The 26,775-nt window shown below is 42.1% G+C and overlaps 1 protein-coding gene and 1 long non-coding RNA gene across 4 annotated transcripts in view; one reads left to right on the forward strand and one right to left on the reverse strand.

The window, feature by feature from the left end:
- SLAIN1 (SLAIN motif family member 1) overlaps positions 1–15,462 on the forward strand; it is an 82,221-nt gene extending 66,759 nt beyond the window's left edge. For all 3 annotated transcript variants that reach the window (XM_074982895.1, XM_074982881.1, XM_074982889.1), the window contains 3 exons: positions 5,604–5,756; positions 9,312–9,594; positions 15,230–15,462. In XM_074982895.1, coding sequence (XP_074838996.1) covers positions 5,604–5,756; positions 9,312–9,594; positions 15,230–15,305 — 512 coding nt within the window. In that variant the 3' untranslated portion in view covers positions 15,306–15,462. The remainder of the gene's footprint in view (positions 1–5,603; positions 5,757–9,311; positions 9,595–15,229) is intronic.
- Positions 8,161–10,499, reverse strand: LOC142005624 (uncharacterized). Its single transcript, XR_012643093.1, has 3 exons — positions 10,430–10,499; positions 8,875–9,166; positions 8,161–8,308 (listed from the first exon to the last, which is right to left on the reverse strand). It is a non-coding gene; the product is annotated as an uncharacterized LOC142005624 (long non-coding RNA).
- Positions 15,463–26,775: the final 11,313 nt, after the last annotated feature.

The raw sequence follows: 26,775 nt of genomic DNA on the forward strand, positions 1-26,775 counted from the left end.
TTTCCATGATGTCTACACACAGGCAAAACACACAACTTGCAGTAAATTAATCATCTGAGATTGTAACCCAGTTTCCAGATCAAACATTTGAAATGCATAGATTTATTTTATAAGAATTATTAAGATGATCATCACCATAATACCTAGATATTTTAAAAAAAACAAACTAGCTTTTCCCTTTGAAAAAAAATCCAACTCAGGAAGTAATTTGTTATGGAAAGATAAGGAGAAAATAGTAATAGAAAGCATTCTTTATCCAATAGTTGCTAGCCAATTTTGTTTATTTTAATATATATTTTCCCCTCAGGTCTTTTAGATTCTTCTAAGCCCTCCTTAGCTTTGTTGCCACTTTCATAAGCATGCCACATATATTTCAGGTTCCTTTAAAGATTGTATTTTCCTTTCAGAAAAGATCGTAGGAGCCACTTCAATATTCTCATAAAATTTGGTGAAGGCTTGGCAGGAGCCTTGACTTATATGAAATTACTAATATTTGTTTTAATTATGACCCCCTGGCTATGTACACTCAACAGCATATCAAGTGAATTTGGTCTCTCTAGATAGTTTAAAATAAAGAGAGTAGGGCAAGCATGTTCCAAGTTCTGGAATCTGTGAAAAGAGAAGCAAAGGAAAAATCACAGTGGCCTCTAAAAAGCTGTTAAGAATGGTGGTTCAAGAGGGGAGGTGTGACCATAAGAATCTGTCAATGCCAGCTGGTAAAGAGGTTTACAAGGATATTTTGATCCTTATAGATACAGTCTAGTCCACCAGAGTACCATGTGAGGTCTTCAATGAAAGCCAGGATCATTGTGAAGTGCATGTACAGCTACTGTGTAAAAAGTGTGTTTGTATACATGTAAAATTACTGGAAATATGTTCTAATAGTTTTGGGTCAATGTGTTAATCCCCAGCAGAGGTGAAAAGCAGAACAGAGATGTTCAGCCATTTGTCTGTTGAAATGTAATTTGGGTGTTGTCTCTTTCACAATCTCTGGTGTGCGCCAAATGAACATGAAGAATTATGAGATTTAACGGGAAGAGATGAACAGGTGGGAAAAGGAAACTGGTCTTGGGGTGCATTTTACTGGATTGTAACTGAGGGATAAGGAAAGCACCATGTTCACCTGGAAAGTAATGTAGCCTGTGGCTACATTCTTGAAAACACTACAAAGCGCTTTTGGGGTGAGCTGAATTTATTTAGACTGCAGATTAGCTTACGTTTAGTCTTTAGAACCTCTAGTAGTCAGCTGTTTCCATTATCCTCACTCTTTGTATCTCAGATTTTGATCTTTGATGATAAACTTGTTGTTTTCACTAGAAATGTATGTCAGAGTTGTGGTGTTAATAATGTGCTCTTTCCTAAGTTGAATCATAGGAGCTGATGTGTGTACTCTGTTCCCTTGGGGACAGCAGAGCTGTTTTTTTTTTTTTGAGAGGATGAGTACTCTGGAGAAATCTGAGATCTGGGGTACCTCTATTGTTAACCTGTAAGACAAAGTAAAGGCTGGCATAGCACATAGCCCAGAGGGTTCGGGTAGGTAACAGGCTGGAGGTACAGTAAACTCTTTCCTATCTAGCACCCCCGGGACCAGGAGTTTGCTGGATAGTCACTTATTCTGGGTAATAGAGAGGGTTACCTAGCAATGCATAACACTAAAGAAAAACAAAATTAGATACTAAGAAACAAACATATGTATGCAGAGTACTTTATTTACCAACAAGAGTAGTATTGTACACTGTAAACTTATACTGCATTTGCTGTATTTATTTGTATTTACTTTCACTATACCATACTTATGGAAAATGTAATTAACATTTATGTATGGTTAAAATGCCGGTTATTTGAGAGTTCTGGATGATAGAATGCTGGATAGGAAAGAGTTTACTGTGTCAGAAAGCAGACGCCCGTTAAGCAGAAGCAAATCCTTCTGTCTCTCTGGAGGCAGAGAGTTACATTGTCTTGTGGTAATGGGCACCCTGACAACCATCATGAGAGGTAATGGAGGATTTTTTTGCATATGTCACTATTCTGCTTACAGGAGGCAGTCTGCAGCCTGTTAATTCAAGGATGAAACAAAATGATACTTGTAAATAAAATATTGATTTTGGCTTTTTTAATAAAAGTGTGGACATAAAAAGTGGTATTTTTAATTAATTTATATTTAAATTAAAATAATTAAAATTAAAACAGTTAAAAAATTAAAATAATACATAAAGATTAAATTAAAAAGAGGTATAGCTGCTTAAAGATGAGCTAAGAATTAGATCATAGGCCACGTCTACACTGGACCTGAAAGTTGATGTCAGATACATAATTCTAGCTACGGAAGTTGCATAGATGCTATTGACATATCAGAAGTGGGCTCTTGTGACTGTCTTCACTAAGGAAGGTCGAAGGGAGTGTTTCTCCCTTCAGCCAACCTTACTATTCACAAGTGCTTACGCCAGAGAGACCGATTTTACACATCTTTACCAGACATGCAAAATTGAACTCTGGAAGATTGACCCTGACCGGATTAATCTTCACGGAAATGTAGACGATCCCTGAGTTGAGAACCTTGTATTTTTTGTGTCTTTCTTGTAAATCAGTTAAGGGTACGAGAGACCCCCCTAAGCCATACAATGAGCTATTGAGTGTGAATCTGTTGCAGTGAATAGTAACAGACAGGTAACCATGTTTGTCTATCAAAACAAAAACGCAGTCCAATAACACTTTAAAGACTAACAAAATAATTTATTAGGTGATGAGCTTTTGTGGGACAGGCCCGCTTCTTCATATCATAAACATACCAGAACAGACTCAATATATAAAGCACAGAAGTCCAATAATTGTTACGAAGGTTGACAAATCAGAAAAATCGTTATCAAGATTGGCAAATCAGAAGAGCAGAGGGCGGCAGAAGGCAGGGTGTGGGGTAGGGAAGTTAAGAATTAGATAAAATGAAGTATGTAAAAGAGTCCTTATAATGGGCCAGGTAATTGCTGTCCTGGTTCAAACCACATGTTAATGTGTTGAATTTGAATATAAATGACAGTTCTGAGCATTCCCTCTGTAAATGATTGTTAAAATTCCTTTTCAGTATAACAGACTTTTAGGTCATTAACAGAATGGCCCACTCCATTGAAGTGTAACAGAGAGGAAGCCGTGCTAGTCTATATGCTATCAAAACAAAAAGCAGTCAAGTAGCACTTTAAAGACTAGCAAAATAGTTTATTAGGTGAGCTTTCGTGGGACAGACCCACTTCTTCAGACCATAGCCAGACCAGAACAGACTCAATATTTAAGGCACAGAGAACCAAAAACAGTAAGCAAGGAGAACAAATCAGAAAAAGATAATCAAGGTGAGCGAATCAGAGAGTGGAGGGGTGGGGGGGAACGTCAAGAATTAGATTGAGCCAAGTATGCAGACGAGCCCCTATGGTGACTCAAAGTTCCCATCACAATTTAAACCACGTGTTAATGTGCTGAATTTGAATATAAAAGCCAGCTCGGCTGTTTCCCTTTCCAGAATGGTGCGATAATTCTTCTTTAGTAACATACGTACCTTTAGGTCATTGACAGAATGCCCCATTCCATTAAAATGTTGACTAACTGGTTTGTGGATCTGGAGTGTTTTGATGTCTGTTTTGTGCCCGTTGACCCTTTGTCTAAGGGAGTTAGAAGTCTGTCCAATATACAAAGCATCTGGGCATTGTTGGCACATGATGGCATATATGATGTTAGTAGAGGAGCATGAGAAAGTGCCCGTGATTCTGTGAGTAACCTGGTTAGGTCCAGTGATGTTATTTCCAGAGAAGATATGTGGACAAAGCTGGCAGCGGGCTTTGTTTCAGGGAAAGGTTCCAGGACTGGTATTCCTGGGGTATAGACTGTGGCTGTTAGTGAGGATCCTCATGAGGTTGGGAGGTTGTCTGTAGGAGAGAACAGGCATGTCACCCAGGGCCTTCTGGAGTGTGGCATCCTGATTAAGGATAGGTTGTAGGTCTTTAATAATTCATTGCAGTATCTGAGGTGGGGACTAGGTGATGACCAGTGGTGCTGGCTTACAGGTTTGTGAGTTAGGAGTCTTTTTATGTCTGTTTTGTGTCCATTAATTCTTTGTCAAAGAGTGTTTACAGTATGTCCTATATACATAGTGTGTGGGCACTGTTGGCACATGATGACATATATGATGTTAGCTGAGGAACAGGAGAATGTGCCTGTGATTCTGTGAATGACATGGTTAGGTCCAGTGATGTATCTCCAGAATAGATACGTGAACAAAGTTGGTAACAGGGCTTGTTGCAAGGAAAAGTGTCAGGATTTGTATTATTGTGGTATAGCCTGTGGTTGCTAGTGAGAATCCTCATAAGGTTGGGAGGTTGTCTATAGGAGAGAACAGGCCTGTCACCTAGGGCCTTCTGGAGTGTGGCATCCTGATTTAGGGTAGGTTGTAGGCTTTAATGATGTGTTGCAGTGGTTCGAGTTGGAGGCTGTAGGTAATGACCGGTGGTGTTCTGTTATTGGCTTTTTTGGGCCTGTCTTAGAGTAGTTGATTTCTGGCTATTCGTCTGGCCCTGCCAATTTGTTTTTTTTTTACTTCTCCTGGTGGGTAATTCAGGTTTATGAATGTTTGGTAGAGATCTTGTAGCTTTTGGTCTCTGTCAGTAAGATCAGAGCAGATGTGATTGTACCTAAGGGCTTGACTGTAAATAATGGATCTTGCTGGGCGTGCAGGATGGAAGCTAGAAACTTGAAAGTAAGTGTAGCAGTCAGTGGGTTTCAGATGGAGCGTGCTACTGATCAGGCCATCATTGATTTGTACTGTAGTGTCCAGGAAATGTATCTCTCATGTGGAGTGGTCAAGGCATAAGTTGCTGGTGGGGTGTAGATTGTTAAAGCCTCTGTGGAATTCTTCTAGATTCTCTTTACCATGGGTCCAAACAATAAAATGTCATCGGTGTATCAGAGCTGAAGAATTGTTGTTTCAAGTCAGCCACAAATATATTAGCATATTGTGGGGCCATGCGGATGCCCACAGCAGTGCCACTAATCTGGAGGTATAAGTTGTACCGAACTCAGAAATAATTGTGGGTGAGAACCAAGTTACAGAGGTGAGACCAGATTGGTTGTGGTAACATCAGGGATGATATTCTAACAAAACAAAACAGCAGTCATGCAGTACTTTAAAGACTAACAAAAGGATTTATTAGGTGTTGAGCTTTTGTGGGATAGACCCACTTCTTCAGTCTGTCCCATGAAAACCTAATAAATCATTTTGTTAGTCTTTAAAGCGCTACATGACTGTTTTGTTCTGTTGCAGTGAGGCATTCTAAACACTAGTTCTTGGTAGGTAAATAAGAGGAACTAATTTTCAACTTTTCTTTGCACCACCTTGAATCTCTAAGTTGATTTGGAATGATATTGAATAGTTTGCTACATTAATATATTAGTCAGAAGGGTTCATGCAGTAAACAAACCATGTTTAATTTGTATTAACTTCTGTAGAAACAACACATTTTATTTTTTAAATAACTTTGCTTTACTTACCACTGTCTGCAGAAGCCAAATATTTGTGACTGAAATCTTGACATGACTGAGGAAATGGTTTATTTTTGCTTCAGAGAAACTCAGAAGAAGCATGCCTAACCTAGCTCGGATGCCAAGTACTCCCACCATTAACAATGCTAGCTCTCCAGTTTCTGTGAGGAACAGTCAAAGCTTTGATTCCAATTTACATGGAGCCGGTAATGGGATTTCAAGAATACAGTCTTGTAGTAAGTATATCTCTTTTTCACTTCTCACTGTTGTTCTGGAGCCCACTTCTTTTTGCAGTTGATAGTTTACCCAAAGTTGTGTAGGTGGTATCTTGCTATTACCAGTGTTCCTTCCCCCTCCCCGATATTAAAAAAAAAAAAAAAAAAAAAAAAAAAAAAAGGTAATGGAACTCTCTCACCACACCTGCGATGGCCTTAACCACCCTCTTCCTCCCATGGTCTCCAGCCCTGGCACTGCTGGGGCCCCCCAGATGGTTCCACTGGGGTTCCCCAGCCAGGGCCTGGGCTGCTAGCTGTGCTTCATGCCCCACCAGCTCCCAGACCTGGCTCTGCCCCAAACCACCCCCAGGCTTACCGCCCCCCCCACCCCAAGGCCCCAGATCAACCCCAGGCTTACGCCCTCCCCCCCCCGGCCCCAAACCTGACTTACCTGGCATAAGAACTCTGCAGGGGGCCATCCTGTCTTTTGCAGGGCTCCCCCCCTCCAGCTATAGCATGGCAGGGGCTGCTCCCAGCACCCTGCTGAGCTGGAACAATAGGCCTCAATTTAACTGGTTTAACAGCCTCCTGCTAGCTGTTAAACCAATTAAATTGAATGTTAGTCTTCCAGCCGGCAGGCAGGCTGAGAGCCACAAATGGCTCATTAATGAGCCACTTGCAGCTAGTAGCCTCTCTGTCCTGCTGGCTTTCAAAATGGCGACGCTGGGGGAAAAAAGGTGGCAGAATGTTGTTCCTCCATGTTCTGCCAGAAAAAAAGCGCTGGCTATTACACCTGAGGCTTCAGAGCCTGAGCTGTAGCCTCTACACAACTCCTTTTAGTGTCTTAGCATGAGCCCTGCTAGCATGAATTTGTGGACCCAGGCTGGGAGGTTTGCATCCGTACGCAATATAAATATCATAACAGTGGCTCTCAACATTTTACAAACTACTGTGTCCCTTTCAGGAGTCTGAGTTGTCTTGCATGGCCCAAGTTTCACCTTACTTTAATATTTTTATATCTGATTTAGTAAGCAAGAAGTTTTAAAGTGTCAGCCCACTGTTATTGTAAAACTGTCTACTCTTATTTTTATCATATAATTATAAAATAAAATCAGTTGGAATATAACTTCTGCACTTTGTATTTCAACGTATAATATGCAAATGTTTATAGTGTTCTCTATAGTTTGAACTGACTTTGCTAGTGCTAGTTTATAGAACCTGTTGTAAAACTGGGCACATATTTAGAAGAGTTGATGTACCCCCTGAAAAGACCTCTTTATACCTGCAAGGGTATGCCTAGTCCTGGTTAAGAAACACTGTCTTAGACATTTTAAACACATCGGGCCCTTTGGGTGTTTAATTGTTATCTTGTGGCTCACAAAATCCACAAGATGCACACAAGAGGGCAGAGCTGCATAGAGAATCTGCATAAAGCTTTTGAATCTTCCAGCACTGATTTGATATGTATGTGGAAAGTGCTGTTATGTTTAGAAAGCTTTTTTATAATATTTGCTGTTTTTATACATAAAGCATAGACCTATACAATGTTTATTTGTAATGTCAAAATAATTGTCTTAGTATGGGAAAAGTAGTAATTTTTTGAGAGACCTGGGAAAAGAATATATTATAATTTCAGCAAGACTGTCATGCTAAAACTTCAGTTATATTAGAGGACTATGGTTTGTAGTTACCTATAATCATTGAAGAGCAAAAGAGGACTGAGTGTTTTTTCTGATTCTTATTTTTTTGGTAGCAGAATCTTTAATTTTTATTTAACCTAGACTAGCAGTTGCAGTATGCACTTGTTTGGATCTAAATATTTAACCTGCTTTACAGCTGATTTGATTGAAACAAAAAGTTACCTCCTCTAATGTCAAGTGCGTGCAGACCTACTTACAAACTCTGAGATGTACCCAGGGTTGCTTGGGTCCTTAACTGAAGTTATTTAAAAAAAAAACAAAGAAGGAAAATGTACATACTTATTTAATAGTGGTCTCATGGATTATTTCAATAGTGGAGCTCAAGGAAGGGAGTGGAGCAGCAGGGCAGGAGGTTGTAGGAGGGTGCCCAGAGCAGGAGTGGAGGGTACAGGAATCAGGACAGTGGATGGAGGGTTCAGGGTAGAGAGTGGAGAGAGCAGGAGGTTAGTCATAAGGGGGCTCAGAGCAGGAGGTTAGCTGTGTCTGGGGCTGTAGACAGGTGTGGGGTGCAGGAGTGAAAACAGGCTGGGAGAGTTGGAGGGGCTGAAGCTGGGATGGGGGCAGATGCTGGGGTGGATGGTGCAGGGTTGGGCATGTGATGAGGCTTAGGGCAGAGGTGGGGGACAGAGGGCTCAGGTCAGAGATCTGGGAGTTATATGGGGGCTTACCGAGACTCACCTGTTGGACTCTGGGAGGGAAGGTGGGGCCAGAGCTGCTGGCACCTGTGACTGACCCCTAGGAGGAGGGCCAGGTCAGGCCACAGCTCCTGGCCTCCCCCACCTGTCTTGAGTGGGGGGGGGGGGCAGCCACAGTTCTCAGTCCCCCGGCTGATCTCCCGGCAGTTTGGGTCATGCCTCCTGGTCCCCCACCTGTCTGTGGGGAGGGGTGTCGATCAGTGTAGCTTTGAGAGGGGGACTTGGGGGGGACCATGAGGGCTGGAACCTCCCCTTCCCTCCCCACCCCCACACACACAGAGGAGCTGAGCCAAGCCCTGAGGGAAGCTGCCTGGTGCATGGCCTCAGCCCCAGATCTGGGAGGGGCTGGTGAGAGCCACGGCTGAGTTGTGATGCTGAGCCCAGCTCCAGTGTATGTGTGCGGATCAGGGCCAGGCTGCATCACTGGGTCCAGTCATGGCCTGAACTCCTGGGAAGGGAGGTGGGCGGCAGGGCTTGGCCACAGTTTGAGTTAGATGGGGCAGGGGCTAGGAGGCCAGGGCTCTTTTCCCTGCCTCAGCTAGAGCAGCAGGGGTGGAGTGGACAGGGGCGTGGAGGCCAGGGCTGGGGCTGTTGTGCCCAGCCAAGGCAGAGCAGGAGGGTTGGAGCTGGGCTGTTTGTCCCAGACCCTGCATGAGGTTAATGGTGGGGGGTGCAAGGCAGGGTATTTTGGCCGAGCAGTGAGTGAGGGGGAGCAGCAGGGCTCCCTCTGTGTGGCGCACTTACCCATCCATAGGCAGACAGGGTCAGGAACTCCATCTCCCTGTTGCCACTGTTTTCTTGCTGTAGCTGCCCGCCCCCATCCTCATGGTCACTCTGTGGAATCGCTGTTCCCTGCATTCACTGCTCCCAGTGGTGGGTCCGAAGTATGTTGTTCCTCCTGTTGGTGCCCTCCCTTTCCACATTCTGGGATATCCTGGGATTCAGGCATTTACCACTTTTCAGGCACAGCCGAACCCGGACCTTTGGTTTAAGCTGGGTAAGAGGAAGCTGCCTACCACACTTCATGGTCGTAGTTCTGAAGGTTTAAGAGGAGTTTTTGAGTAAATGTAGCGTCGGCAGGCAGGCAGGCAGACAGATGCACTCTACAATGTAAGATAAGTGCTAATACTTGTTACTTGGAGTTGGGTGCTGACATTGCATACTATTTTTTCATCACCCAGTTCCATCTCCAGGACAACTGCAGCACAGAGTCCATAGTGTGGGACATTTTCCTGTGTCTGTCAGACAGCCTCTCAAAGCCACGGCTTATGTAAGCCCAACTGTACAAGGCAGCAGTAGTATTCCCTTATCCAGCACCTTACAGTTATATTCTAATACTGGAATCCCAATGCCAAACAAGACTGCGAATCCTGGGACTGTAGGACGCAGTGCTCTTCCAAGACCTTCATTGGCCCTAAGTGGGAGTAGCATACCCAGGAGTAAAATTGCACAGCCAGTTCGAAGGTAAGAGAATGTTCTTATTCATGCAATTATTAAATGCACCCCTTTTACATATAGGTAGCCTTGGCTTGCAGAACTCTTTTTAAAAAGAAATCTGAATTAAAAAAACCCACTTTTATAGGCTAGTGATGCTGGGCTGAATTCTCTCCTCTCTTTGTACATGTCTTTCCTTCTACAATGAAAACTGCCAATTCATAGGTTCACTGGTGTTTAACAATTAAACTGCCCAGTAATAAGTAATCACATACTGGTAACAATGACTTCCATTTTACTTGCCCTCCCCAAGAACAGTATAACTCTCCTGTCACAACCCTGTCACAACTAGTGTGTGCCATATGCCTCAAAGATAATCACATGAGTAAATTCAGGTGTCCCAGAGTCCCCACAGGGAATGTCTTACTGAGAGCCCCGCCCACCCTTTTAAAACAATGGGTTTGCACTTCCAACTGCAGCTGTTGCAGAATGGGCCAGTGAAAGATGCAGTGGGTTGGGTGGGTGGGTGTAGGTCATGACCAATACTTTTTGAATTCCATCCGGAGACCAGTAAGTAACTAGTGCAGTTCCAGAGCCCTAATGTCATCTGCTCCTGGAAAAATATCTTGTTCAGTAAATCAAATGCCTCATTCTGTACCTAGGTAAGTTTCCAAATGGTTTCAAAGTATAGCTCATGTAGAGCAACAGAGGAAGCTTGAGGTGATAAAAACTATGATGTGATCATCCAGTGGCAGCTGGGGGTCTACAATAAACCTTGATTATGAACTCTTATGACCAATGCGATGTGGAGTCCCTCAGAAATACTTCTTCCATCTCTTTCAACTGCTTCCTCCAACCCACTCACCTCTTGTATGGGAGCTGAGCTTTGGCCATCCAATTCTGATCCATGCCCAGATCTCAACCAGATACTGTCTAGATCCAGAAAAACACTTTTGAGTCACAGTTTTGCTTCAGGGGAGTTGCTCTGGTTTTACACAAGTGTAAATAAAAACACAGTTTAGCCCAGTGTGTTAGTACAAAGGAGATTGGAGATGGGGAGACTGTCACTTTCCTCTTTCATGAAGCATGTACCCTTACATTTCTGTCTTCTGGAATAGGAACTGAATAAGTCTCTAACGCAGGGAAAATACTCCACATCCTGGGAGTGGGGAAAGGACATGGTTAAGTCCGTATGGCTGCTCTCAGCCTCAAGGCTTTGTGTTCTAGTGGCCAGAGTCATTAGGGCACCCTCTTGCTGCAGAAAAGTGTAGCCCTTTGGCTAGAGTCAATAGGTGAGTGTTTGGTGAGATGCCCCTTAAAGGCAATGATAGGATTGGAGGACTTAAGGCCCTGAATTCACCACTAAGTTGGTGGGGAATCCTGCAACAGGCAGGGATACTGCTGCAGGGATACTGACTGATCCTTCCCAGGGCTACTTCCCACTGTGACGCCTGCACTTGAATTCGGGGCATGTTGCCATCTCCTTCAATGATGACTGCAGTCTCCCTGGGGTGTTTGTCTAAGCTTCAACATCTCCTGCTCTTACAGTCTGGGATCCTGGCTCTTCCTCATGTGGAGCTAGTGAGCTGCATCCTTCTTCCTCAGTGGTCAGTACAGAGTGAGCTAGGCTGCTCCCTTTTTATACTGCAGCAGTCGTTGGAGCATACACAGCTAAAGGGCGCCATGTAGAGCGCTGTCTTAACACTTTCATCCCCAATGTGGTGCAAGTGTACCCTTATCTCAAGGTCTCTGTCTCCATGGGGGCAACTACACTAGGAACTAACTTTCGAGTTAGGCACTACATCGAAGTAGCCAGCAGAGAGTCTACACACATTTTCTCTTACTTTGAAGTTAACTTCCAAGTAGGGAGCCCAATTTCAAAGTCCTTACTCCATTCCCAGGAATGGAGTAGCGCCCTACTTCAAAGTTTGACTTCTAAGTAGGGTGTGTGTAGATGGTCTATTTCGAAGTCACTTACTTCAAAGTTGTACTTCAAAGTAAGCAACTTCAAAGTTATTTTTGTAGTGTAGACACAGCCACTTGTGTTGTTTTCCAAAATTTATGTGAACAGTCAACTTTGAGAAAACAAAAGCAGCTCTTTCTCATCATCATCATCATCATCATCATCATCAATAACCTGGGCTCAGTGCCTGTTGGTGTCTATTTCCTTCTTTCTTTCCTTATCCAGTGCAGAGTGGCTTAGTTTCTGTAGACGAGCTCTGCACCAATTTACTATATCATCTATCCATTCTCTGTGGGGTCTGCCTCTCCTATTCGAACCATCCATTATGCCGAATACTAGAGTCTTGATTTTTCGTTCATTGTTCATTCTGCAAATATCTCCAAATAGTTGTAGCTTCTGTTTCATAGCCTTCTGCAGCAGGTTCTCTTTCAGCTGTATCTTCCTATATAATTCCTCACTGGTGACCTTCTGCAGCCATCCTATTCTCAGAATCTTTCTATAACAACTCCTTTCATATGCCAATATTCTTTTTGAACCTTTCATTATCACCCATGTCTCACATCCGTACAACATGCTCCTGAATACACACGTTTTCAAGAGGCCCAGCTTTGTTCCTAACCTTATTGCTTTGCTTTTCCAGATCTTATCCATTGCCTTCAAACTCACTCTTGCTTTCACTATTCTAGTTGCTGTTTCCTTCTTACAGTCCAGATCATACGTTATGTTGGTCCCCAGATATGTGAACTTCCCTACATTTTCAATACCATTGACGCTAATCTTCCTTCCTATTTCCTTATCTCCAAATACCATTGTTTTTGTTTTGTCGATGTTCATAAGCAGTCCGTACTGCTTCCCTTCTTCGTTTAACACCCGCACTGTTTTCACTAGCTTCTCCTCATCTTCCTCAATGATAACTATATCATCCATGAACCTCAAGTTGTTAATTCTTTTCCTGTGCACAGATATCCCTTCTACCTCTTCCTTGATCTTGTCCATCGCTCTCTCCAGATGTGCGATGAAGATACTTGGTGATATTGGATCTCCTTGTCTCGTACCTGTACTTGTTCTAAACCAACTTCCCAACTCCCCGCATGTTCTCATCACTGCCTCTGCATTATCATTGATACCCTTCAACAACTGTATCAGTCTGCTATCCACTCTGTATGAATCCAACACCACCTAAGTCACTTTCTGATCTATACTGTCAAATGCCTTTTGAAAATCGACAAAGCAAGTGTATATGCTTTTGTTCTTTCATCAAGCTTTCTCCTCTATCAGTCCTAGTGCCAATATCTGCTGTATGGTACTTCTATCTTTTCTGAACCCTGCTTGCTCGTCTGCTATGTGTTCTTCTATCTGCGATCTTAATCTCTCAGTATCATCATCAGCACCTTATCTAGATGACTTGTTAGGGCAATCGTTCTGTAGTTCTTGCACTCCAATGAACTTCCGTTCCTGGGCATTGTCACTAGCACAGACCTTGTCCATTCCTTAGGCGCCTTCCCTTGCTTCCATGCTATATTACATGATATGTAAATGCATTTAGAGCTGCTAGCAGGCTGTTAGTTACAGCTGTAATTTTTCCTTTGAGAGAACTTTGTGTAGTGAAACTAATCACTTAATAGTTCTGTACCCTTTCTAACAGTGCTGATAGGTGAAATAATGAGGGGTTACTAAACTGTACATGACAGTAGTTAAGTTAGCCAATCCCCTATCTAACCCCAATGATTAATTTAAAAAGAACAGTTCACATCATTCACTCTAAATTCCAGTCCCTCTTCGCTGCTTTGTTGTAGCATGAACTGGGAAAAGAGGGGCCGACAGCCAGCGCGGGCCCTGGGGCCAAGTGGGAGGAGGGCCTTGCTCTGCACTCCTGGAGTTGGTGTGGCCAAGGGCGGTCAGTCCTTAATGCCACTCAGACTGCAGCACTGGCCACTCCCCCTCCGCCCCTGCCCCACCCCTTAGCACTGTGAAGTGGTGCTTGCTGCTGCAGCACTTCAGGGGGGCCTAAAGCTCTGGCCACTACCACTGCCACTCACTAGGGTGTTGGACACCGAGAGGGAGAAGTGTGTGTGAAGGAAGCTAGTTGGGTTTATGAAAGTGAACTAATGGAAGGCCCAGTTCCACCTCCTAGTAATGGTAAAGGGAGAGCTAGTGATGGTAAAGGGAGAACTCTTGCTGCTGTTTCAATCTGTTGTGAACTGTCTGAGCCATTGTCTGCAGAGCAAAGCAAGAAACCAGCACTGATGGCTGCTGTGTGCTTACTGATTCCATCATCCTTGCAGCAGGCTGCCCCCTCCTCGAGCCCAGGGTTCCAGAAGCGAGAAGAGGCAACTGAATCATCAGTAGTTGTGGCTAGTGCAGGAGCAAGGAAATGAGAGAACCAGAATAGTAGAGGATGGAAATTACCTTTGTAGGCAGGCTATGTAGCTCCTCTAGTGCTTGCTGATGGCTGCTGGTGCCCCTCTTGGCAGATTTCATATCTTCATATCCACTAGCATTACCAACCTGATCTCTGGGGTGCAGCCTCCTAGTTACTTCACCGTTTACTTCTGGAAAAGAGATGTTGTTAAAATATGGTGTTTGTAAAATGTAGGTAGTCCCCCACCCCCGAAATGGTTAAGGAAGCACATGGAGCAAAGCTGGATATTGTGTCAGAGTAATTGTCCCAGGCAGGGTCTCTTAAAATCTCATTTTAAATACCTGTCCTCAATAGTATTTGGAGGTTTGGGGCTAGTTAATTGCTAAGGAGTTAATGATAAATATCCATTAATAAACAGGCTGCTACATTATGGAACTAATGTTTCCCAGCTTTTGTTTTTCTGATAATATGTTTTTAAAACTTGGAATGAGCCAGTTTTAGGAAGGTTCTCTCTCCCCAGACAATGCTGCCATTGATAGAAAAAAAACATGTTCTCATATTTTTTTCAAAGGCATATCGAGCACAACTGTTTCTCCATTCACCTGTTTTTAAACTGAAATTATTTTCTGTAGTCTGTTTGTATTGGCACACAGCTACTGTTTCTGGTGACAAATATATTTGCTTGTTTTTTTAATCCTATGAGTCCTGGAGAACCAAAATAGTTATGTGAGAGGGAGGGAGGCTCAGTTTGATTTTCTGCATCACCAGCAGAATGATTACCAAGACCCTAGCTGGTCCCACCTGTGTGAACTTACTGAAGAAGGTGAAATTGCACAGGTGTCTCAGAGGGCTGCCTTTGCAGAACTTCTATTACTGGTGTTCTATGGTTTTGTGAGCTGGAGGGAGAACCGTGGGGAGAGGGATAAAACAAATTAGCTTTTTTTTTCCTTTTATTTGTGGACAAGACAAGGATGATCAGGGCAAAATATTGGTGAGAAGAGGAAGTTTATGGGGGTAGGGAGGAAAAGGAGGATTGGCAGCTTTACATTTTGTGCCAGGCCATACTATTCCTGCATCAGGTCAGAAGAACCACACTCTATGGCTAAGGATTGAAATCCTGGTCCCACTGACATCAATAGCAAAACTCCCACTGACTTCAGGATGGGCAGGATTTCACCCCAGGTGCTTAGATATACCATTTATCATAGATTAGCATAGAGCTGGAAGAGTGTGCATGAATGTATGTGTGAGAACACCTACACGGCAAGCTTCATTACATAGGTGACTAATGCATGTCTTATTGTTGTCTTACCTGAAATATGGTTTATGTTTTAAAACAGCTTTCTTCAGCCTCCAAAGCCTCTTTCTTCCCTTAGTACTCTACGAGATGGCAACTGGAGAGATGGCTGCTATTGATGTGGGCTGCCCCTGAACAACAGAAAAGAAATATTGTGGTTTCTATTACCCAGCTGGCTGGGTAGCTATGTCACAGGAAGGGAGGGTCCCACTATTTTCACTGAGTCGTTTTAGTATGTAAGAATATCCGTTTACCCTGTCATTTTTAGAAAATGAACATCAATAAAGGCTAAATATTGCACTTAGTCATTTGCCTGGAAAACTGCAGTATTATCAAACTAACAGTTGCAGTACTGTGGTTTAGAACTTGAGAAAATTTTATGTATGTTGAAAATACCAGACTTGCTTTCTTTGAGAGAACTAAAAAAGGCCACTATTTCAAACAGCTTTGTCATATAGTAGAATAATTTATTCAGTGTACTTTGTAAAGATATTCTGCATTTTGTTGCAAATTTGGGACTTGTATTATGCACTTGGATTTTTTTTTACTGTTTCCAAGAATTTTATTTTTTGTACTTAATTTCTTTCACATTTGTTTGTACCACATAGTGGGGATTTAATTTTTGTGTGCGCCATAAATAATATTTTTGTGGTAATGCACTGTTTTTAGCACTAGGAACATATCCTTGAAAAACATACTACAGGCAATATGAAAGCAGTAATTTTTATGTTTAAGAAGCACAAAATAATACCATTCACTGGAAACTGCCATACAGCTGGATCAACATTGTTTTTCATCCGTTTGTTCACACGTTAATTTATTATCACAGTGTTTTGTATTTATAATGGAAGAATAAACTACATTTCACTTAAAAGGTGCAGTGGCCACTAAACTACAGTTAATTTTTCAATACTTTATTACAAAACAGTAATGTTTTAATAATGGTTGCTTATGGGAAATGAATGAATTTTAATGCAAATAAATCTTTTTGATAGATCTTTTACAAAATCCAGTTGCACTAATCAATGTTTTCTTATAATGGCATATGATTTAATATTTGATTACAACTGTGTATACTGCTGTTTTGGAATGTTTCCAAAATAAAGACTTTATTTCGGCATTATCATGCTATGCTTGTGTTCAGTGTAAACGTGTTTATCGTTTTTTTTTTCTATCCACAGTATAACTTTGTTACAAAACTTAATTATTGGAGGTTTTATTATTCAGCCTTTACAACTCATTGAAATTTTTGCAAGAATATGCAACTCTCCAAAGACCATAACAGTTGAATCTCTTTTAGCCAGATGTTGCTTAGAAGATCAAAAAAATTATTGCCTTAACATTACTTTTGGAAAATATAAAATCTCTTGAAATGAAGCACTTATAGTTGTCAAAATGAAGACTGAGAGCCCTGTGTAGTGTGGTTCTGTGACTATGGAATTTTGTCTCAGAAATGTGCATCAAAAATAATTTGTTTTTAAAGGTAGAAATTTATACCAAATGTGAGTGTACAAAACTGATCAAGACTTAACATTGTACTGCCAAATACAGTAGCTTAGAGGTGCAAAATTCATGTCAACTAGTACAGATCCCAAAAGAATTAAAGTAGCATGTGTTTTACTCAGTTTTTTTAAGTCAGCCTACAGAAATGTGGGCTCCAAAGGTACATGTTTTGGAAACAGAATATATGTGAACCAACTTTGTAAGACATTAATGAGTTTACTATAAAGTAGAAGGTAAAAATATCTTTTTTTTTTAATGTTGAGTAGAAATTGCGTTACAAATGGTAATACTTCTGTTGTACACAAGAGGCCAGTATGTACTCAAAAAACTATTTTATTTTCATTAGGTAAACCTTGTGGGTTCCCCAGACTCTTGGTTTAAACTTTATGCAATTTTTCTAGTGCTGTTTTTATATGTTAGCAGGTTAGTTTCCCAGCTGATTTTTTTTAAATCACTTTAGAGTATGGATAGAGGACTGGAGAAACAAGCATAACTACTGTTATGAAAGTTACTAACTCAAAGAAAATGCATTGTTCAAAGTTTATTTAAGACAGTCAGTTTAGCAATGCATCCCTTGCTCTCTAATCTTATAAAACTACTGCTTACCTATCATAGTTAGTTCTCCTCTATCTTTCCTGATACTGCCAAATGCTAATCATCAAGGAATCCAGGTTGCAAAGCATTACATCTGTTCTAATCTATACCCTTGTCCAGTCCCCAGAAGACAGCATTACTGTTTTTCCCCTATAGCTGGAAGTGGGAGAGCTGGCGTCTAATGTGAAACTAGTAAATGACTAGCCAAGTATTGAAGAGCACACAATTGTGACAGATATTTCACTGCAGCAACCTCCTGGCAGCTAAATGCACCAGATCTGCAGTGCAGAACCACCTCTGTCATTCTAAATTTTGCGTGAGTCAGAATTTCCTCCAGGCAACACAGGCTGCTAACAGTTTGACTGCACAGTATTTGCTATCTTAAAAAGTCAACATTTTAATAAAGGTATTGCTTATTCAAGGTAGAGGAAAATAGTTTGTCATCGTGGTAAATATTGATGAATGTTAAATTTTTCATATGAATAGATGCTTATGTGCCATTATGTGATATGTTTGTCTCACGACAGAGATGTTAATTGCCAGTTTCCAGTGGTTTCTTGCAACATGTGTTAACTCTTTATACTGAACAATTTGTCCCACCTTCTATTTAGCTGGCAAACTCTAGTTATCTTTGTGAGGCGTGAAGAAGAGCCCAGTAAAGGTCTGAAGCTTGTCTCTCTCACTGATGGACTTCAGGCCAATAACAGCTGTAACCTCCCCCATTGCCTCTGTACAGTTGGTCATTTAGAATAGCACACACCAATTTTTTTTTTGTCTGTGTCATTTTTAATCCCAGGGCTAGACATATATCATTATTAGTAAGCAATTCTTGGTGAGACAGGGAAGCCTCTGATTGCCACAGCCAATGGGCTTGCAGCTCCTTAAGAAATTAGGCAGTTAGAGAGAATTAATAATCAGTGCAAAACTAAAGGTAGAATTGACCTCAAAGATTTTTACATACAAAACTCTCAGTTCAGAACTGGTGACCTCATCTGGAACATACTTGTGTTCCATGATCTAACCAGGATAGCAATTAGTTCTTGGTGCAATTCAAGGCATTGGTCTTGATCTATCAAGCCCTAAATGCATCTCCTGGCTACCTGAGAAATTGTTCCCTCCTTGTGTGCTACAACAGCATTTGACAGAGCAGCCCGAAGGAGGAACAAAGCCACTAGCTGTTCTCCCTTGATCTTGGAACTTGATTCTGCTTTGGTCTGAAAAAGCCTGAGTCAGCTGGCCTTTGTGGCAGGCTGCCAGGCCTCGTTGTTTTCCTAGGCTTGGTAGAAGGAGCTGAGCTAGGAAAGCTGATGCGTGATTCCCATCAGATTGGGTACGTGAAAATAACAAAATCTGCTATTGGTTCATTTTTCTGTGATTTGTAAATACAAGTAGCATTGTGAACTTAGATCTTGAAACAGATGAATAAAAGAGCCAACTGGTTTTCAGTTTGAATTTATTAGAATGTGTGTATAAGGTATAAATTACTTTTAGTTTATAGACTTACCTGGATTGAAGTATGAAATGAGAGTTGGAGGAGTTGGCATCTTAAGCTATGTCTACACTTCAGACTGAAGGGTTGGAATTCCCAGCTCAAATCGATGTACCCACATTAGCTGTCATCAAGCTAGTGTTGAAAATAAAATACTGTAGTTACAGGGTAGGCAAGCCTCTCCAACTACATATGCATCCAAGACTCTGGGCATGCACTCAGAGTGGTTAGTGGTTAGCCTATCAAACAGTTCTACTTTCTTTAAGGTGCTGGCTTGCTGAGAGCTAGCATGAATAATTCTCCTCAAGTTGGAATATCAATTCCCAAGTGGCAGTATATATAGGTGGTGAATTATAGGGGCTGCTGGTGCCCCAGTCCCATGAATATTCATGGCTTGGTGCTCTGCACAAACGATGTTCGGAGACCCAGATTTCTCACGTTATGTCTACACTGCAGTTATTTCAAAATAGCTTATTCTGGAGTAGTTTATTCTGAAACAAACCATTCCAGAATAATGCATCTATACTACAGGGAAGCCCCAAAATAAGCAAAACTTACTCTGAAATAGTGTGTTCTGCACACAATGTAGCCTGTTTTGGATTAGGTTGTTTCCAGGGGCTCTAATCTGAAATAGTCTGTCTACACAGCAGCGTTACTTTGGAACAAGCTGTTCTGGAATAGCTTATTTTGAAATAGCCCCTTTTTTTTCCTGTCTATACAGACCCTATTCTGAAATATCTATTTTGGAATGGGCTCTATTCCTCATAGAATGAGGGTTAGTGGATTTAAAGTAAACTGCTCACTATTGCAAAATTACTTCAAAATAGGAGTTTCTCTGTGTAGACTCTTGCAAAGTTGTTTCAGAATAGTGACCATTATTCCAGAATAATTTTGCTGTGTAGACACACCTTAGAGTTTGAAAGTTGCTTTATGCAGAGCTGCAAAGGACCTGTAAACAATCAGTACCTGAGTCAGCAGGTGATCCCTGGTTTCTCTGTGGCAGGAGGGGAGGAAGAAGGTAACATGACTGAGAGTCCCCATCTCACAAACCCCAAAGTGATGATGAGGGGGCTTACTGTTGCTCAAGAAGAGAGAAGAACCAAATTCTACGAGCCTGTTCAGTGACAGTGGAGCCGGGTGACTGTGTAGCTGTGTGGGGGACACCTGCCCCAGAGCTTGTTGCTACCAGCAGGTACAGGGTTGGTGAGAGCCTTCCTGGGTGCCCTGTCTACATCATGGCTCTGTTCCACCCCAGCCAGAGCCCCATCCCCCCCTCAGCCCCAAATCCCCTTCTGCACTGTGATCTTCTTGTCCACAGCCCCACCACAGAATCTCCACCGGAAGGAAAGAATACTAAACTTAAACTTTGGCAGTCGTTTGGGGTATTTAGCACGTTACTTGTTTGTTTTATATGCTTTAAAGTAGGGTTTCCAAACCTCTGGGTCGGGACCCAAACATGGGTTGCGATTACATTTCAAAAGGGTTGCTGGCTGGGCTGAGTTGCTCCACATGTGGCTCTTAAGCTATTCGCACTTCTGAAGTGGCTCTCAGCTGGATTAACAGCCATCAGGAAGTTAAGCCAATCAATTAAATTGAGAACCATTTCAGCTGCTGGGCAGAGACCTGCATACCTGAGGAGCAGCACCCAGCTCAGGTAAGATGGGAGCCTGGGTCCGAGGTTGGGAGGGAGGGCAAAACTGATCAGCTCCTTGGCTTCCAGCCTCTGCAGGAAGTGGGGTGCCTCCAGCCACCAGCAGGGTTCCTGCAGCTGGTGCTGTCAGTGGGCCTATGCCCCAGTTGGCTTCCAGCTGCAGAGGTTAGGGGTTTCGCGCCCCCTCCCCTCCCAGCCAGGGTTCCTGCAGCCAGAGCTCCACACCCCAGCCAGCTTCCAGCCACGGTGGTCCCTATGCCTCCCCTAGTCCCAGAGTGACTTGTAGCCCCTCAGGGTGACTCCCCTAGCCCCCTGCAGCCCCTGAGTGACTCCTAGCCACTGAGTGTGATACTGCTAGCCTCCTCAATGGGACTCCGCTAGCCCCTGATTGTGACGTTTAAGCCAGGGAGAGATTTTCTATTAAATAACTTACAAGTATGTAAACGTGAGGGGGTGCAATTTTATATTCTTGCCTCAGGCGCAAAATTAGCTAGTTTCGGCGCTGCCCCCTTTCCTCTCCCTGCACCCCACCATTTTTGAATTGCCTTGGGTCACCAAGTCTTCCTGGATTGTCAAAATGGGTCCCTGTCCGGAAAAGGTTGGGAACCACAGCTTTAAAGTATGTAACTGGTTGTATAGATTTACAACAAAATGTATTGAAATAGGCAACTGCTGCTTCTGAAGTTCCACTTTTCATTGCCCCTTGTAATTTTATGGTGTTGGCGTGCTATAGCTTCGCTTTTTTCCAGCAATAAATTCTTAATTTGTAGAGCCAGTAATAATCAACAATGCATAAATTCTGAATAAAGTTACGCAGAGAAAAAAGGAAAAAAGAGTAATTCATTGAGTGACTGCCCGAGTATGACACCCAGCCAGCACATTCAAGTTAGGCAAAATAAGAAAAGAAGTTTTCAGCTATCTTGGCTATCAAGATTTCTGTGGCTGAATTACAGTAGTGAGCCTTCCGCTCAGTCTGCAAAAATCTGTTCTGAAAGGAAGGGTGTTTTTTTCCCACCAAAGCTAAACTAATGTTTATTTTACCTGGATTTCGAGATTGGAGAAAGACATTATTTAGTTTTACATTACAGGAAAAATCTTCCTATCACAAGGAAGCAGTAATGAAATATGCTTCTCTGCAGTCACAGGTAAATGTTTCTGTATTAATGTCATCCAGTTGGAGAAAAAGAATCAAAATCAGCTAGGAATGCACTGGGCATATTTTTCATGAGTATTCAGTTGCTAGCTCAGCAAGGTTTAGTATTATGTGGACATAATGAGCAATTCAAATTTGATGCAGCTCTTGTTGGAATGCAGTAAAATATCAGAGGAACTGAGACAATGGCTTAGTTGCACAAAATAAAAGTGGCTGTCACATGAAATTATTAACGGAGTAATACAAATTATAGAAATGAGAGGTACTAAGACAATCTGCAAGAGATAAAGGTTTCAAAGTTTTATGCTGTTGCAATGGATAAGACGACTGGTTTGTCAAGAAAGAACAAGTAAGTTTTTTCTTCGAGGTTCTTCTTTAGTGAAGACTGGGAGATTTATGAGAAGTTTGTTGGGTTTTACCAAACTGATGCAATGGATGCTGTTTCTCTTTTCAAAATTGTGGAAGACACACTTCTCAGGTTGGATTTGCTGTTTTCTGATTGCCAGGAGCAGTGTTATGATGGAGTCAGTCATGTGTCTGGCAAATTTACTGGAGTCCAAGCCAGACTGAAGGATTGAGAGCCGAGAGTGGAATTTGTGCATTGTGCTGTACGTTCTCTTAACCTTGTCATGCAGGATGCCCTGACGAATAGTCCAGAATGTTGTCATGTGTTTGTGATGGTGAAAGAGCTCTTCAGTATGTTCAGGGAGTCACCAAAGTGTATGGCAGCATTCAGAGCACTTCAGAGTAAAGGGGAGCCTTCTTTATGACTATCGTACCTCACAAGATGGACACTAAGGATCAACAGCATTAAAGCACTGCTCAACAGCTATAATATCATGATGAACTGCTTAGATTTAAGTTAGTCACTCTCCAAATGAGTGTGGTGGATTCCCGCAAAAAGTTCATTCTTTTTCAACCTACTTCACACCAACAGTTCTTGTGAAAATCACGGGTCCTATAAAAGATGCTAATGTAAAGGTTCAAAGCTCAAACATATCATTGGTAAGCCTTATGAAGAAAATTAGCCTGCTGCAATAGGTACAGTAGAGGAGGCAAGAGATCTTTATTTAGATGTTTCTACACTCCTGAGAAACTGCAGGCCACCAAGACAGCTTGACCACGGAAGCATTCCTCACACCTTCAGTGATCCCAAAGGGTATTTTCATTGAATATATGTCAGGACCATTGCTTGCAAAGTTGCCACTGAACAGAAATTTTCAACAGAAAGCTTTACATTGGCAGTAAAATTGGACAAGTATGTTACTGATGCAGCAAATGGCTTGAAAGAGGACATTGTCCCAATAAGTGAAGCTTTCCATGGTGACATTAACATGGAGATGATATCTCTTCATTTACAAATGTTGACTGATATTTGCAGATCAAAAAAATGTGAGCTTAATCCGGTGAATGAAGTGGAAGCAATTTCTGGGGGAGAAAAAAAAAATTGTCTTGTTGACGTGTCAGAAGTTACAGTTCTCCTGAAATTATTCTATACACCATTCAACTGCCTGCACAGACTGAAAAATTATTTGCAAACAATAACATCTAAACCACTTGACATTTCTGCACATTCATAAGAACTCTACCGCGGAATTGGACATTGGAAGTCTCCTGGATGAAGTGATTTCAAGAACTGAACAATGACATGCTTGCTGTCTTCTGAAGAACATCACAAGAGAAGGGGCTCCATTTGTTTTTTAGTTTTAGAAAATATTTGCTTTTGAGGGTTTCCATGTTCAAAAGGGTATTAATAAAGTTGATATTCTTAAATATTTTTTCTTATAGTAATGATAGTGTGCAGTATAGGGAAACTGTTAAACATTTAGTGTTTCCATGTCTGCATTATTTAAATACATATACATCAACTGACAAGATAGGATTGGAGGGAGGTTGGACTTGGAAACATTTTGGATACCACCAAAAATTATACAAACCTGCCACTCCTAGGAGTAGGAACAGATACAGATCTGTAAAAGTAACTCTTTGTCAGGTGTAGGCTGGGCTGCATAGACTATTGCAAACTGGTTGGACAATAAGTGGTGGAAAATGGTGTCCTAATGTGAAATGCTCTTAAGATGTGGAGGATATGAGAGGTCCATTCCTACTCATGATAATCCATCCAGTTGTTTTGAGGATGAAAAGGAGCTTGTATCTCTGCAAAGCCAACTTGAAGCAAGTATCTGCAAAACCTTAATTAAAAGAAAATCCAGGGAACTAGTACTGTGCATGCATTCTCACTCTGGATACATCTACCAAGCAAAAACATCCTACCACCCTGTGGCCGTGAGTGTCAGACCCAGGTCACAGCCCTGGGCTTTCAGGGCTTGTGCTGCAGGACAAAAACTAACAGTATAGATGACCCAGCTCTGGGAACCTGGGCTTCAGCCTGAGTCCAAAAATCTATGCCCCAGTATGCAAGCTTGAGTGAGTAGTCCCAGACATTGGAATGTGCTGCTGAAGGGCTCATTTATTGTGATGTTTAGATGCACCCTTACATTTCTTTTGCTTTTATGCTATTCCTTTCTCACACTCTTTGTGTCTTTTGTCTGTTTAAAATGTAAGTTCTTCAAGGTCGATACAGTGTCTTCCTTTGCTTTTGGCAAGTACTTGGTATGTTAGGTCTTAGCACCATTTTAGTGGTGATAAAGGCCCTGATCCAGCAGTTGGATCCACTATCTCAAACACTCGGCCAGACAGAGCAAGTTTCTAAATCAAGATAACTCAAACATATTGTTTTATTTCCATGGACGTAGCCAAAGGATAACATCCTGCAATGTCAATCATATCCTCTTTCCACTTTGGAGAAATCTTCCTCCATGTTTACATATTTAAAAGGCTTTTTTCTCCTGTTCATATGGTTTTGATATTTTTTTTAAATTAATATTGTTCCTGTTTTTTGTTTCCTCCCACCCACTTCATGCTTAGATTTTGTTGTTGGCTTATGCAGGTAAAGTAGTAACATTTCACTTTATAATCTGTCCTGTTGGATTTCTTTTAGAGATGAGTCAGAAACAAAATCTCAGAGTGGAATTTTGGATCCATCTCCAAACAACTGTTATAGTAGACTGCACAAATATGCCCAAACTTGGGTGACACGAGATCTGGACACACAGTGAACTTTCCAAATACTGTAGCAAACAAATCATGACCACTCAGCCCTTGATGCGGAGAAGAGACTCAGGTTGCAAAACCAGACCTGAAACTGGGTCCGTGCGATGGTGTCGCCGCTTACAGGAATGTTAGGAAGTATCCTTCCACAGTAGTTGATGTTGTTTTATAGACAGTACATTGGTGTTGTGTTGTCTAACCCTGATGAGAGAGAGGATGTTTTAAAGACTGTTTTCAAATACATTTGGCAACCTATTTCTGCAATGTCTTTATTCCTGCTTAAAATTTCATATTTCTGAGCTAACAAAAGTGATTGGAATTCTATTTTAGGTTTTAGATTACAAACTCTTTAGGTCAGCAATCTGTCCTTGATTTTGCCAGTTTTACCTACCAAATTGAACCAGGTGCATAGCAGGTTGGCCACAGGCAAGGTGCTGTAATAATGTAGATGCAAAAAAGGAGGGCAACTGTGCTAACAATAAGTGCAAGAAAATGTGGAAAAGGGAGATAATTGCTGTGAGTGAGAAGAAACTGTGCTGGCGATATATTTAAAGCTATGGTGGCTTGAAGTCTGAGGTGCAACTGAATGAGCAATGCTTGGCATGCTTTGGTGTGGGCTTTAGCTGGCTGGCCTGCACTTTTGCATTTCCTTTCCCCGGTCCTAGGAGATGACTTGGTGCCTGACATGAATTAGAGCAGCCCGAGGGCAGCAATACCTTGCTTCAGCTTGAGTGGCTCCCATTGGGCTTTTCTGCCAGGCTAGGATTGCCAGAGTGCAGCATGCTTTTAGTTGCCCTGCCCAGCTCCTTTTAGTTGCCCCAGCACATCCTTGAATATCTGCTGAATTGAAGGATGGGGCAGAGGGTAAAGAAGGGCTTGTATGAAGCCACTTTTGCTAGCTTTAAATCACTCAGGGATACCTGCGTTAAAAGTAACGCCCCAGCAACACGAGGAGGCAACAGGGCTGAGGATCTGTCCTGGAGCCTTTATCTTATTGTCCTATTACATTTTGAAATTACAAGTAAAACAAAACAAATGCATTATTGCTGCCCCTTCCCCACCCCCTGCTTCTGGGGTATATAATTAACAGGTTCATGCCTCCCCCTTTGAGACTACCACTTCTCAGGTGACTTAGGGCAAATGGAGACTTTCCTTTCTGTTACCTCTGGAGCTATATGGCAGCTGGGAACAAAGTTGCTGCAGACTTCAGAAAACCATCTCTCTTAGTTGTCAGTGATGCACATGGCATAGTTTTTAGACTTTTTTATCCACAGGGATAAAGTCCTGATATGTGCAGCTTTCACAAGCCAGGAAGAGCGAACCGCAGCCCCTGGGGACTCTGGAAGGCTGTGTCTCTCGACGCACAACATGAACAAAGCATCTCATGGCCCACCAGCAGATTATCCTAATGGTCTGTGTGCTGAAGGCTGCCAACCCCTGGCAGTGGCAGATTAATACAAGGGCAAAAGGAGAAGTTGCCCTAGTGCCCCCAGCCACGAAGGGCCCCAAGGCTCCATAACTCCGTTTTGCTTAAGCAATTCGCTTTAATGGAACAAAAGAAATGTCAATGCATTGTTATTTTAAAATTAATTTAAATGTAATTTTATTATGCATCATAATAAGCATGAATAGATTTTAAAGCATAAATAGTGGTGTTATATTAATATATTGGAGGGGGGGGGTCTCTGCGACTGTTGCACCAGGGTCCCAACTGTTCTTAACCCAGCCCTGATCCTTGGACACAACAGATTAGGGAAAAGAAAAGTGAAGTGAGCCAGTCAAGTGGTTGAGCAGAGAATAGAACCCAGGTCTTCTGAGACCCAGTCTCATGCTCCAACTCCAGTGGATTCTACTCATCTGAGGGGCAGGATCTCTCTGGAGCGCATTGTCACTTGGAACGGCTATTGTCCTGACAAGGAACACTTGTTTGGCTAAAGTTGTTGCACATAATTTATGTACTGCACTATACTGCAAGCTCTTTGGGGACAGGGACTGTTTGGTTAGGTTTGTATGGCATCTCGCACAATGGAATTCAACTTGGCTTAGCATTCAGGCACTAGTGCAGTAGAAGCATGAACTGATACTGGA

The sequence above is a fragment of the Carettochelys insculpta genome, chromosome 1, assembly GCF_033958435.1.
Source record: "Carettochelys insculpta isolate YL-2023 chromosome 1, ASM3395843v1, whole genome shotgun sequence".
NCBI lineage: Eukaryota > Metazoa > Chordata > Testudines > Carettochelyidae > Carettochelys > Carettochelys insculpta.